This window comes from Xenopus tropicalis, chromosome 9, assembly GCF_000004195.4.
Source record: "Xenopus tropicalis strain Nigerian chromosome 9, UCB_Xtro_10.0, whole genome shotgun sequence".
NCBI lineage: Eukaryota > Metazoa > Chordata > Amphibia > Anura > Pipidae > Xenopus > Xenopus tropicalis.
In genome coordinates, this window is record NC_030685.2 from 83921034 (window position 1) to 83934433 (window position 13400).

A 13400-nucleotide genomic window follows, 5' to 3' on the forward strand; every position below is an offset into this window, starting at 1 on the left:
AGCAGTTGGTTTTTGTTTTTTTTTGACAGATAGGAAGTAGACCTGGTCACATGACAACCAGGAAATCCCAGCGCAAACCGAAAACCACATTTCCCCAAATAACATCACGCATTAATACACACTGGTTTTAGATAAAATTAAACACTTTATTTTTAATACAGTATCACTTTAACTGGCCAATCGAGTCGTGCGTTAGTATGTAGAATTTCCACTTGGTTTCCTGACGAGGGCACTGGTCGAATGTGAATTCCACTCATCATCCAAGGATGTAGCAATGACCCCAACGTTGCAGCTTATTCTCAAATAAGGCAAATGATCCGTATCTGAACAGTCGGTTCTCCCTTCCTCGTAATACAGCCGACTGCACCAGGTTATTTAAAGGGGAACTATGCCTACCCAAGCAACTTGTAAAATGTCTTTTTTGCACTATTACAATTTATATTTTTTTTCTTTTAAAGTTTTCAAGATTTCAGCAGTTTTACATTGCTAATATCTTGAATTATTAAACAGGAGGTCCCCTGGCAAGAGAGACAGTTGCCTCCTACAATAAGAAACTCCTAACCCACCCAAAGTGCAGACAGGAAGGAGGGTTTGGTTGGGGGACACAGGACCTTACCAGACACTTGTGGGTTCTGCTGTACAGAAGTTACACTACTGATGCCGTAGGTTTAAGTTACTGATGCAGGAGGTGTCTTCTTATGCCTTTCTGCTCACTTCTATTGCTCTAAGAGTAGATTCTTCCTGCATCAGTCGCTTATGCTTAAGGCATTCTGTCCTTCCAGACAGTAGGGGGCAGCCTTGTAACACATTTAGGAGATCTGAAGCTTTTGTGATATTGCAAAAATGTTCACTGAGCAATTTTACAAGTTGTTTGAGAGGCATTCAAGTTCCACATGCACTCCCTGACCTCTCCAAAATACTCCGTACTGGTGGGGGTTGGCACTCGCCTTCCAAAAATCCAACAGAACCAACAAAGAGATTAACTGAACAACAAGGTATTAACTCCTGTGCTTTGTTATAGCAAGCTGAATATTAATGCACAGGTGTTAACCCCCCCCCCCCCATTTTAAGGCAGCCATTTGGGTGACAGCACACAATATGGGCAGACATTTAGAGTGGGTGACAAAATACCTTAGCACTGGTGTCACTGTGAATCTCCACTGGTGAATCATTGGGTGACGGCCCCCCTACCAACATTGGCTCCTTTTGCAGCAGAGTTGGTCAGTGAAATCTGGCACATTTTGAGTCCAGACAGTCTGTGATCTAATGGGGGTTATACGACAGTCTGTTAAAGCTTCCACTTGAGAGGCCCCCTCCAGCCAACATGATTATAAACTGACCAATCACATTGCTCCATGTAGGCTCAGATCTCTGCAGAGAATGCACACTGTCATTTCCATTCAGGACCCCCATTTATAGTTAAGGCAGAAAAGCAGGCGCTGAAGGGAAACCATTAAAATAAAAAATGTTTATTGACTAATCGACTAGCAGGGACCTTTCGACATACACGTGGCTCTAACAGGTAAAGACGGGGCTCCAGAGGCCACAGACAGGGGGGTTGAGCCTGAGATAAACGGCCTCTGGGGGTCCAGGTGGGCACAAATAGTTCTAATCCTCTGGGCTTGTTGCAATCTGTACTGTCCAGCCCAAACAAAGGAGGAATGCCGTGTCGGGTTTCACACACACCCGTTGTAAAACATGCAAAAGTCACAAATTCCAACTAAAAAAAAAAAAGCAGAATTTCCCTAGAAGTGATGAGCTTTGTATCTGGCAGGATACACGGTTTAATCCTATGGAATGACAGGCTCCTCCCACTGAAGCTTCTTCCTGTTCCTAATGTGCCCCTGGTGGGAGGGGCAGCATACGCATTGTTTCCCTTTATCATATCCTAGTGGTAGCTTGTCCCTCCACAATGGGCTGCAGCGCCTCGACGTGGCTTATAATTGTAGAGATAAACGGCCTCTCCTGAGAATTCACCACCATCATGGAGCAGAGGAGAGTCTGCAGTCCTTGGGAGTACCTGGGGCAATTAGAAAAATGACATTTACATGCATAATGACTATAACTAGCCACTTGACTACCACCCCACCCAAACGTCCCTAGTTAAGGGCACTCACCAGTATCCAGCTCTGTTATCTGCTCTAATTCCTGCCTGTGATCCTGGGTAACAAGGGGCTTAGTCTAAGCCCAGGTAATCAGGGCTCTTAACTGGGTTATTATTAGGGAAGTACCATTTGGGAGGAGAACTTTATTGGCCAATAATATGTAATAATACATAGTGATAGTCCTTCCTGTGTATAACAAGGCCGGTGAGACACCAGGAGACAATTTGTTGGGCCCCTGCCAACCCACCCTGCTCCCCTGGGGGGGTGCATACATTGGGAGGGGGGCCCTAAAGATTGTAAGTGATGCCCTTCAAGTTTCAGCCCCGGTGGGCAACTTCTGCCCGAGTCCAACGATGCTCCACACAGTTCTACAGACAGTAGTGTTTAATATAATTTATTATTTAATTAAATAAATTCAGCTAAAAAGCTATGTAAGTACTCAGATACACTGCAGTCATTGTGTGGAACTGATACCATAATCATATAGATAATCCTTACTGAGTAAGCAATGGGTGGGACACAGCCCACAAGCAGCCTTGTTATTCACCAATGTCAATGAGATCAGAAATGGGGGGGGGTGACAGAAAGCTCACCTCTCGTTTGCAGGGACAGTGATGTTATTCTGCACCGCCAAGGCCACGCTGTCTCCCTTCTGGAAAATCATATCATAAGGCCCCTCCCCAAACATCATGGAAAACAACACGCAGCCCAGGGACTGGGGAAAAGAAAGTGAAAAGAGTCAAAGTCTGATTTTGTTTCTGCTGCGGCTCTGTACATGTGTGTCAGTGAGAGAGTTGCCTTACCCAAATATCCGTCCTCTCATCAATCACGCAGTCACTGCTCACGTTGAATAACTCGGGCGCCCGATAGGAAATGGTGCAACGCTGGGCAGCCCAGTCCTAGGGAACAGAGCACAGAAATGGCCACTTGTTAAATGACAGCTCTGCACCATAAAGCTACAATACAGTCAGGAGAAAAAACATTGGGCTTATTAGAAATGTACATTCAGAGGGGCATTATTTCTTATATTGCATATGGCTGCAGACTGTGGGAACTGGCACAGCAACCCCATTAAACTGCTGTCAAATTAAATCAACAAAAATCTTTAGTCGCCCTTTATTATGTTCAGGGGGAATAAATGTAATGGTGGCACAAAATACCTGCACAGCCATGGCCTGTCGGGAATCCTTCACTTCCATGCGAGCCTGGTTCATAGAACCTAAGTCCATGAGTAGAGGCCGGTCATCGTCCTCCAGCAGCACATTGGTGGGTTTCAAGTCCCTGAGAACAGAAGCAAAGTGAGTCGCAGGCAGAGAGCCCCCCTGCAGCCACAAGCAAACAGTAAGCGAATAGAATAGTCGCACCACGAAAACGAGATCATTAAATCCTCAAACGCTCAAGGAATATTAAACTATATCTCAGCCTTTGAGGGTGGTGGGACTATGGTGTGAATCAATATTTTCTGGGGAAGATGAAAGCATAGCTGTAATATAACTGTGAATTCTGAAGCAGTTCATTGTAGCTTGTATGCAGTGACTGGCTTGTGGGTTTTGGAGATATCTTAACTTGATACCTTCCAGGTCTGAATATTCTATTTCTTAAAGTCCACGTGGTCAGCCAGAAACATATGGTGCAGGAAATTCCTCTGATGCTTGTTTGCAAGAGAGAACGCACAGTGTTTAACTGTAAAGGTGGCCATACATGGGCCAGTTGTAGCTGCCGATATCAGTCCCTTAGACCGATTTGGCAGCTTATCGGTCCATGTAGGGGCAGCAACGACAGGCCTGCCCAACCCAATATCTGGCCTGAAATCGGCCAGATATCAATCGGGCAGGTTAAAAATTAAGTCGGATCGGGGACCCAGAACCGACTGCGCCCATTACCACCGTCATAATTTGATCGTTTGGCCCTAGGGCCAAACAACCAAATTAGCCTAAATTCACCTGATATCACCCACCCGTAGGTGGGGATATCGGGAAAAGATCCGCTCGCTTGGCAAACTTGCCAGACGAGCGGATCTTAAAGTGTATGGCCACCTTAAGGCTAACGTCCCATGGAGCAAGTTAGTTGCCCGCGATAGATCTTTGCTACTACGGGTAACTAACGGCTCCAAAATGCCTTTCCAATATGATTTACTGATGGAAAGGCCTATGTATGGCTTCAGCTTTCCCTCCTGCAGGCAACTCTGTGCAGCTTCGGAAAGCCGAAACAATGCGTAGTCCTTTCCACCGGCGACTCGTAATGTTTCCGGTGGAAAGGCATTTCGGAGCAGTTAGTCGTCCGTGGTAGCAGAGCTCTATCGTGGGCGGCTAACTTGCTCTGTGGGACATTAGTCTAACCTCTTTGATTTGCCAGGTAGAGCGCTATGCTGATAAGAGATGAAAAGTTCATGAAACAAACAATGTCATAGAGTGCAAAAGAGCTGCACCTTCCTCCAAATGCAGCACTGTATTTATAGGGGGGCCTATGGGAAGTGAAAGAACCACTATGCGCCTGAGTTGGACTTCATTAGTGTTTCTAGGGATTCTTTCTGTGTTCCAGGTTAATCTGAGCATAACTGGCTATAGCATAGTTACCTGTGGGCATAACCCCGGTCATGAATGGCTTTGAGTCCCAAACAAATGCCATGCAGAATATGCACAATTCTGTCTTCTGAGAGGAAACTGTTTCTATCCCGAAGAACTTCCACCTGGTTCCACAAGGTCCCTCCCTGAAAGTACAAGACTGGGTGAGAAAGAGACCGCAGGCATGAATGAAGAAAAAATTCCCTATATAAATAAACAACAGGACTGACTTCTCCACTACAGAACCTCTATACCCACTATAACCTTTACTTTGTGCTCACAGCCAACACACACAGACGTGCCAAAATAAACACCACACCCTGGAGAGAGTGCCTGGGAAAGGAGGGGTGCTGGATAACTTGTTTGTAGCAGTGTGATCAGTGTATTGTGTGGGGGAAGCAAGCAGTTTCTATGTTTGCTCAGATTCCCAGAGGCAGATACAGAACACAACCACAAGGAATGACTCCACTTGAATGGATCCTGCCTTGTCGTACAGAGCATCAAAGAACCTGAAGATGAAAATCAGTTGGCCCCTATATTGTATTTGAAATTATTTGGGTTAATTCAGCTATTGATTGGGAAGGGTCTGCACAGAACCTTTACACCGGCAGCCAAACTAGGTATAGATCCTTTCAGTTGGCCAGCAAGCCAGACAAGCAGATCTTCATGTACGGCCAGTACTTAGCTTTATTTATATAGATATAATGCCAAGGATTTAGCCAGGGAAGAAATGAGCAGTTCCAGTTCCACAGAGATTTATCACTCTGTCTGGCATCACTCATAGAGAATGATTTCCAACTTTTCTTGAGTTCTCTATTATATTGCAAGAGCGCCCTCTAATGCTTTGAGTGAAAATAGCATGTGGAAGCATGTACAAAAGGGTGACTAGATTGTGGCCAATCAAATAAGATTTCTAGTTTAAATCAGCAGGTCAGATTCCATGGCTTCCGATCTCATTACAGTTTATGTTTAGGGGTTAAGGGGGGTACTGTTAGGGTAAAGACACACGGGGCTACTAGTAGCAGCTACTTGTCGTGGCTACTAAAAAAGACTATACTGATCATTTACTGATAATTGTCTCTACATGTGTTTTAGAAAGGCAATTCTCAGTACTGTCTATTGCAGGGTATTTTATGGCATTTAGTAGCCATGGAAAAGTAGCTGCTACTAGTAGCTCTGTGTGTCTTCACCCTAAGGGCAGGGGTACACGGGGAGATTAGACGGGCCGCAAATCTTCGTTGTCGAGGGCGACTTAACTCCCCGCAATGCCATCCCACCCGCTAGAATGTAAATCGCCGGTGGGATGGCATACGCATTGCTGTGATATCTCGCGGTCCCCTGAAGTTGTCTTGAGAGGAAACTTCGAGCGACTGCGGGACATCTCAGTGACACGTATGCCATCCCACCGGCGATTTACATTCTAGCGGGTGGGATGGCATTGCGGGGAGATAAGTCGCCCGCAACAAGGGAGATTTGTCGCGGGTGACTAATCTCCCCGTCTGTCATGGCCCTTAGACCCACAGGCTGCATTTTAATCTACTCAGACCCACAATAATATTATTTTGAAAGTCCACAATCGTCTGGGTGACGCACTGTTGACTGTTCCCATCCCCCTATACCATAGATTTTGAGTTTACAGCAGCCATCTTTGTTGTTTTTTCTGGTACATCTCACCTTGACAAAGGGAAGCAGTAACCAGGCTTCCCACTTGGGGCCCTTCTCTATGATGCTGTGCGCCACCAGAGGCAGGACATTTGGGTGGTTAAAGAGCCGGTGCATCTCCACTTCATGCTGGGCCTCCTTGCGGTCCTCCCGGTCGTGGCACAAAATCCGTTTCAGGGCGTAAAAGCGCCCATCCTGCACCCCTTCCACAAGGTCCACATAACTGAAGCCACTGGGGGTTGGAGTTTTGGGACAAAAGAATGAGTTAAATACGAAAATGTATGGAGTTGCCACATATTTGTCATATTTCTAACAAAGTAATACAGATATCAGAGGAAAATAGGTACTGATATTTAGCGGGGTATATATTCTGTTAAAGGGGACAAAACCTCCCCAAACAAATTGTAACCCCCAATGTAACTGTTTGCTCATTAAAGTAAATTTAATTCTAGGCAACTTTCCCATATACATTCATTACAAACATTCATTTCTATTAAGGCTGTTTGTAAATGAAAGTGCTATTGAAAGCAGCTTCTCTCTGGTCTGCACTGCTGGTTCTGACTACATGTACCATTAAACAATGTATCACTAGGCGGCTCCCCTTCCGCCAATATTCTCTTTCCCACAATGCCTTGATTCTCCTTCTTTTCAGGTCTATTAAAGGTCTATCAACGTGAACATTTTGCAAAATTAAAGTAAATTTATTTCTGAACACCTTCCCAACATACAATTATGGCAATTCCAGAACACCAGGAGTTAATTTAAAGCCACACTGCTGGGTGTGTATCTGTAGCCTCTGCTGAATGGGCCATGTCAGTAATATGATATAAACTACTGTATATACTCGAGTATAAGCCTAGTTTTTCAGCACCCAAAATGCGCTGAAAAAGTCACCCTTGGCTTATACTCGAGTTGGGTCCCTCCAGACTAGCACCCTCTGTCCTTTGTGTGCAAATTAGGCCTCCTGCAACCAGACCCTGCAGTGCCTATTGTTTTTGTTGACCCTCTTCTCCACTTACAGAGCTTACATATATTTAAAAACATATACCCCACTGATGCCTCAATTAATGTAATTTTATTGGGATTTATTTTGATTATTGAAACTTAGCAGTAGCTGCTGCATTTCCCACCCTAGGCTTATACTCGAGTCAATATGTTTTCCCAGTTTTCTTAGGTAAAATTGGGTACCTCGGCTTATATTGGGATCGGCTTATACTCGAGTATATACGGTAGTTCCCTGCCTACACCACAATGAAATATCAAGCAATATAAAGGGAAGTATAATAAAAGGGAATTTAGTTGGGGCCCGGGGGCCCACAAACCATTACTCTGTGATTCCTAGTACAAAAGCGGAGATGACATTTTCCATAAACATTTACTTACCCTTCACCCAGTTTGTGCACAAAGAAGTAGCGCTTATTCTCTATGGTTATAGACCCCCGAGAGCAGATACACAGAGCGCCGCCCATTGTCCTTCCAACATGCTTTGGTCACTAGAAGAGAGACATTTGTATAAGCACATAAGAGGCATAGTGCATAGCGGCACAACATCCAGTGCAGTCTGCATCAGAATCTAATAATGTCATTACTGAGGCACAGGGGGTTCAGTATGTGTCAGTACCAGTTACACTGGGTCCAAAAAGGTCAATGGACTACAATTCCCGGCTTTAGTTATAGGTTGGAGAATTCTGGGAATTACAGTTCAGCAACACCTAAGAATAAAATTAAACATGGTTTGGGGGAACATAATCAATCTATTCAGTATAGGTCTATATCAGAGATCTTTGGTGGGTGGCTCAACCGCTGTCCCTCTCTGCTAAGGGGTTGCTGGGAATTGTAGTCCACAGAAAGCCCAGCCATATACTCCTAAGCTTAGAAGAGAAAGAAACACCCCGATGTTACCCCAGTATTACCTTACTGCCTCTATTGCCCCAGTATTACCTTACTGCCTCTATTGCCCCAGTATTACCTTACTGCCTCTATTGCCCCAGTATTACCTTACTGCCTCTATTGCCCCAGTATTACCTTACTGCCTCTATTGCCCCAGTATTACCTTACTGCCTCTATTGCCCCAGTATTACCTTACTGCCTCTATTGCCCCAGTATTACCTTACTGCCTCCATTGCCCCAGTATTACCTTACTGCCTCCATTGCCCCAGTATTACCTTACTGCCTCCATTGCCCCAGTATTACCTTACTGCCTCTATTGCCCCAGTATTACCTTACTGCCTCCATTGCCCCAGTATTACCTTACTGCCTCCATTGCCCCAGTATTACCTTACTGCCTCCATTGCCCCAGTATTACCTTTACTGCCTCCATTGCCCCAGTATTACCTTACTGCCCTCCATTGCCCCAGTATTACCTTACTGCCTCCATTGCCCCAGTATTACCTTACTGCCTCCATTGCCCCAGTATTACCTTACTGCCTCTATTGCCCCAGTATTACCTTACTGCCTCTATTGCCCCAGTATTACCTTACTGCCTCTATTGCCCCAGTATTACCTTACTGCCTCTATTGCCCCAGTATTACCTTACTGCCTCTATTGCCCCAGTATTACCTTACTGCCTCTATTGCCCCAGTATTACCTTACTGCCTCTATTGCCCCAGTATTACCTTACTGCCTCTATTGCCCCAGTATTACCTTACTGCCTCTATTGCCCCAGTATTACCTTACTGCCTCCATTGCCCCAGTATTACCTTACTGCCTCCATTGCCCCAGTATTACCTTACTGCCTCCATTGCCCCAGTATTACCTTACTGCCTCCATTGCCCCAGTATTACCTTACTGCCTCTATTGCCCCAGTATTACCTTACTGCCTCTATTGCCCCAGTATTACCTTACTGCCTCTATTGCCCAGTATTACCTTACTGCCTCTATTGCCCCAGTATTACCTTACTGCCTCTATTGCCCCAGTATTACCTTACTGCCTCCATTGCCCCAGTATTACCTTACTGCCTCCATTGCCCCAGTATTACCTTACTGCCTCCATTGCCCCAGTATTACCTTACTGCCTCTATTGCCCCAGTATTACCTTACTGCCTCTATTGCCCCAGTATTACCTTACTGCCTCTATTGCCCCAGTATTACCTTACTGCCTCTATTGCCCCAGTATTACCTTACTGCCTCTATTGCCCCAGTATTACCTTACTGCCTCCATTGCCCCAGTATTACCTTACTGCCTCCATTGCCCCAGTATTACCTTACTGCCTCCATTGCCCCAGTAGTACCTTACTGCCTCCATTGCCCCCAGTATTACCTTACTGCCTCCATTGCCCCAGTATTACCTTACTGCCTCTATTGCCCCAGTATTACCCTTACTGCCTCTATTGCCCCAGTATTACCTTACTGCCTCTATTGCCCCAGTATTACCTTACTGCCTCTATTGCCCCAGTATTACCTTACTGCCTCTATTGCCCCAGTATTACCTTACTGCCTCCATTGCCCCAGTATTACCTTACTGCCTCTATTGCCCCAGTATTACCTTACTGCCTCCATTGCCCCAGTATTACCTTACTGCCTCCATTGCCCCAGTATTACCTTACTGCCTCTATTGCCCAGTATTACCTTACTGCCTCTATTGCCCCAGTATTACCTTACTGCCTCTATTGCCCCAGTATTACCTTACTGCCTCTATTGCCCCAGTATTACCTTACTGCCTCTATTGCCCCAGTATTACCTTACTGCCTCTATTGCCCCAGTATTACCTTACTGCCTCTATTGCCCCAGTATTACCTTACTGCCTCTATTGCCCCCGTAGCGATGGCAGCTTTCAGCCTCCCACCGGAACTGTAACCAACCGGGCAGCTGGAAAGCAGGGCGGCACCGAGTGATGACGTTCAAGGAAGGCGACTCGGGCCTGAGCTGCGTTGCTAGGTTACGCAGGTACAGAATGGGAAAGGAGCCCAAACCTTTGTTCAAAACTCTGTTTTCAGTCTCTGACAGTCTGGAATCTGAAAGGTTAATCACTAGATCACTAGATCCCTAATCACTAGCGCAGTCTCTCCTATGGCTGGTAAATCTGGCGTCTCCAGTGCGTTGTAGAGGCTGCTCCTTCCTGAGTACGGTGTCCCAGCTGGCCAAACCTTCTAGAAATGCGAGTCTGCTGCCTTGGGGATTCCTTCTGCCGTGAATAAACGGTGCCAGTTGTATGATCTCGGGTATCACGGTCAAATTTCTTTCTGTTTCGGGCTATAAGTTCTTTTATCAAATTCTTTATGGAATTATTGGCTTCTTGCAAAGTTGTATCATACTCACTTGTGCTTATAGAACTGTTTTGAACACTCTCTTTAAGTTAAGTTATCTCTTTGCGAGTTTTATTGATTTCAGGCTGTAAATATTCCACAGTAAGGACCCTGGCATCCAAACTGGCTTTATTCCAGATGCCTTCCCATTTTGCTAAAAAGTCTTTATTATGCATACCTCCCAACTGTCCCGGACAGTCCGTCTTTTGACAACTCAACCCATAGTCCCAGATTCTTACTGAAAAGTCAATCATTGCACTGAATGCTAGAAAAGATACAATGTTTCTCAAACTTAATTAAAAACTAGCTTTTGGCAGAGAGCCTAGAAATCTTAGGGCTCAGGCACACGGGCAAAACTCCCTGTTCGCGGGCGACTAATCTCCCCGAGTTGCCTACCCCTGCCATCCCACCGGCGAACATGTAAGTCGTCGGCGGGATGGCCAGACGCGGCGGGGCGATTTCAGGAAATCGCCGAAAAAGACTTGCGAGTCTTTTTTGGCGATTTGCGCAAAATCGCGCCGCCGCGTCTGCCATCCCGCTGGCGATTTACATGTTCGCCGGTGGGATGGCAGGGGTAGGCAACTCGGGGAGATTAGTCGCCCGCAAAAAGGGAGTTTTGCCGCGGGCGACTAATCTCCCCGTGTGCCAGAGCCCTTAAAGAGCGTTACCTGAACTTAGATACATTGTTTCTCACATTTAATTAAATAAGTGGGCTTTTGGCAGAGAGTCCAGAAAGGTTAAAAGCCCCCCCCTGCACTGAGATACAATTGTAACTAATAAGCTAAACAGGTCTCTTGGGGGAACTGAGACTCGCAGCTTAAAGGAGAAGGAAAGGCAAAGTCACTTGGGGGTGCCAAAATGTTAGGCACCCCCAAGTGACTTTAAAGGGCAATTTCACCTTCTTCAGCAAAACTGTAATAACACATAAAACAGGAAACCAAAACCCCCAGAAATGTGTTCAAACTTTAAATAACCTGCCAAATTTAGTCAAATGGGAGTGGTATTTAGGGGGTGTGGTCACAAAAATGGGCGTGGCCAAAAATTGCCGCACTGTGCGCACTATTTATTTTTGACAGTCTTTCTGTTTTCAAAATTGGGAGGTATGCACTATAAGATTCGCTCATTTGTCGAAGATGCCAAAAGAGCAGATCTTTCCCCCCAATATGCCTTGGGTTGTGGTAATGCTAGGGTCGCCATCTTTGCCAGTGGCTAAACCCAAACAAAGGGTGCATGGGGCTGATGGCATCAGGGGTGGGGCTGAGGGTGGGCATGATGATGTTGGGTGAGTTTATGATGCTGGGGCGGGGTGTATTTCATTACTTAATGCAGTTGCCTGGATTTCTGTCCAGTTTTCTCAATGTTTTAAACCGGACAGAATGGGACAGTATGGGACCTATCAACCAGAAATCAGTTATTCAAAAGCTCTGAAATACGGCAATGCTAATTAAGATTTTTGATTGATTGGCTTTTTCTTTCTGAAATTATAAGAAATAAACAGTACTTGATTACTAAGCCATGTTGATAGAAAAAAATCACAGTGAGTATTTTAATATATAAATGTGTTTCATTTATTGGCCAGATTATTGTTCAGGTTTCAGCCAGTTGAGACCCAAAAAGGCCTAAAGGTCCCCATACACGGGCCGATTGTAGCTGCCAATATGGGTCCCTTAGACTGATTCGGCAGCTAATCGGCCCGTGTATGGGCACTACCGACAGGCCTGCCCGACCGATATCTGGCCTGAAATCGCCCAGATATCGACCGGGCAGGTTAAAAAATTTAGAACCGATTGCGCCTATTACCGTCGTTCTAATTCGATTGTTTGACCCCAGGGCCAAAACAGCTGAATTAGCCTGAATTTGCCCACCTGTAGGTGAGGGATATCGGGAGAAGATCAGCTCGCTTGGCAACCTCGCCAAGCGAGAGGATCTTAACGTGTTTGGCCACCTTAAGAAAAACGGAATTGTTTGGGTCAAAACCCAACAGGTGGCAAACCTAGCTAATGCCCAGGGGCAAATGATTGTATTACAATGAAGGGGATACGAGCTGCCTGAGTGGTCCTTGATATGACAGGAATACCAAGCCTGCCGATTGATGTCTGGCCGATTTTTGGACACAAATCAGTAGGGGAGGCCTATCAGAGGGCCCCATACACAGGCAGATACGCTCCTAAATCAATCCAGGTTGGCAGCTGAAATCTGCCCGTGTATGGCCACCTTAGGACTACAGAGATGCAGAGAATGTTCCCTCATTGATAGGTATACCCAATACTGCCACTATTTGGCAATCCAGCTTTGTAATAAGTAACCTGTAAGTGTTGGGCCCTTCAGCCTCTCCCTTCAGCCAGCCGGAAGCTAAGGAACTTTTATTTTTGAAGCTTCTGTTGTCGGCCTTTCCCCACTTCTAGGCATTTCTAATGGGATTACAGGATGCCAAGCATCCATTGGTTAATGGAGCACAATAGGCATTGCATTGCACCTATACCCAGGCCGTAACTAACCAGTGCTCTGCTGCATTGCATGTCTACATAAGGCAAAGGCACAACTGCTCTGCTGAAAGGGTAATGTTAGTTCCCCTTTAATTGTGAGTATATTTAATATTAGTTTGGAAAGGAAACGAGTAAATGCTAAATAAACAACATGTGACTGTGCAAACTGCTAACAACATGTGCCAAGCAAGCTCCTCTTCTGTCTCGCAAAGTTCTGCCTCAGCAACTTCCTGCCCCCAGCTTATACCCCACCCACCCCAGCCCTGGGTATACTCCCACCCCAGCCCTGGTTATACTCCCACCCTCTGCTCTGTAGCCCCTGCCCTAGAATTGCAGCAA

General features: G+C 45.8%; 1 protein-coding gene across 2 annotated transcripts; it reads right to left on the bottom strand.

Annotated features, from left to right (window-relative positions):
• Window positions 1-1448: 1448 nt before the first annotated feature.
• stk16 (serine/threonine kinase 16) lies at window positions 1449-10440 on the bottom strand. Of its 2 annotated transcripts, none has more exons than XM_018097075.2 (8): window positions 10243-10440; window positions 7715-7824; window positions 6344-6563; window positions 4682-4815; window positions 3266-3386; window positions 2909-3004; window positions 2699-2820; window positions 1449-2020 (listed from the first exon to the last, which is right to left on the bottom strand). In XM_018097075.2, exons 2-8 carry the CDS (start codon window positions 7798-7800, stop codon window positions 1882-1884), a joined length of 918 nt encoding a protein of 305 aa, XP_017952564.1. In that variant the 5' UTR covers window positions 7801-7824; window positions 10243-10440; the 3' UTR covers window positions 1449-1881.
• Between the last annotated feature and the right edge of the window lie 2960 nt (window positions 10441-13400).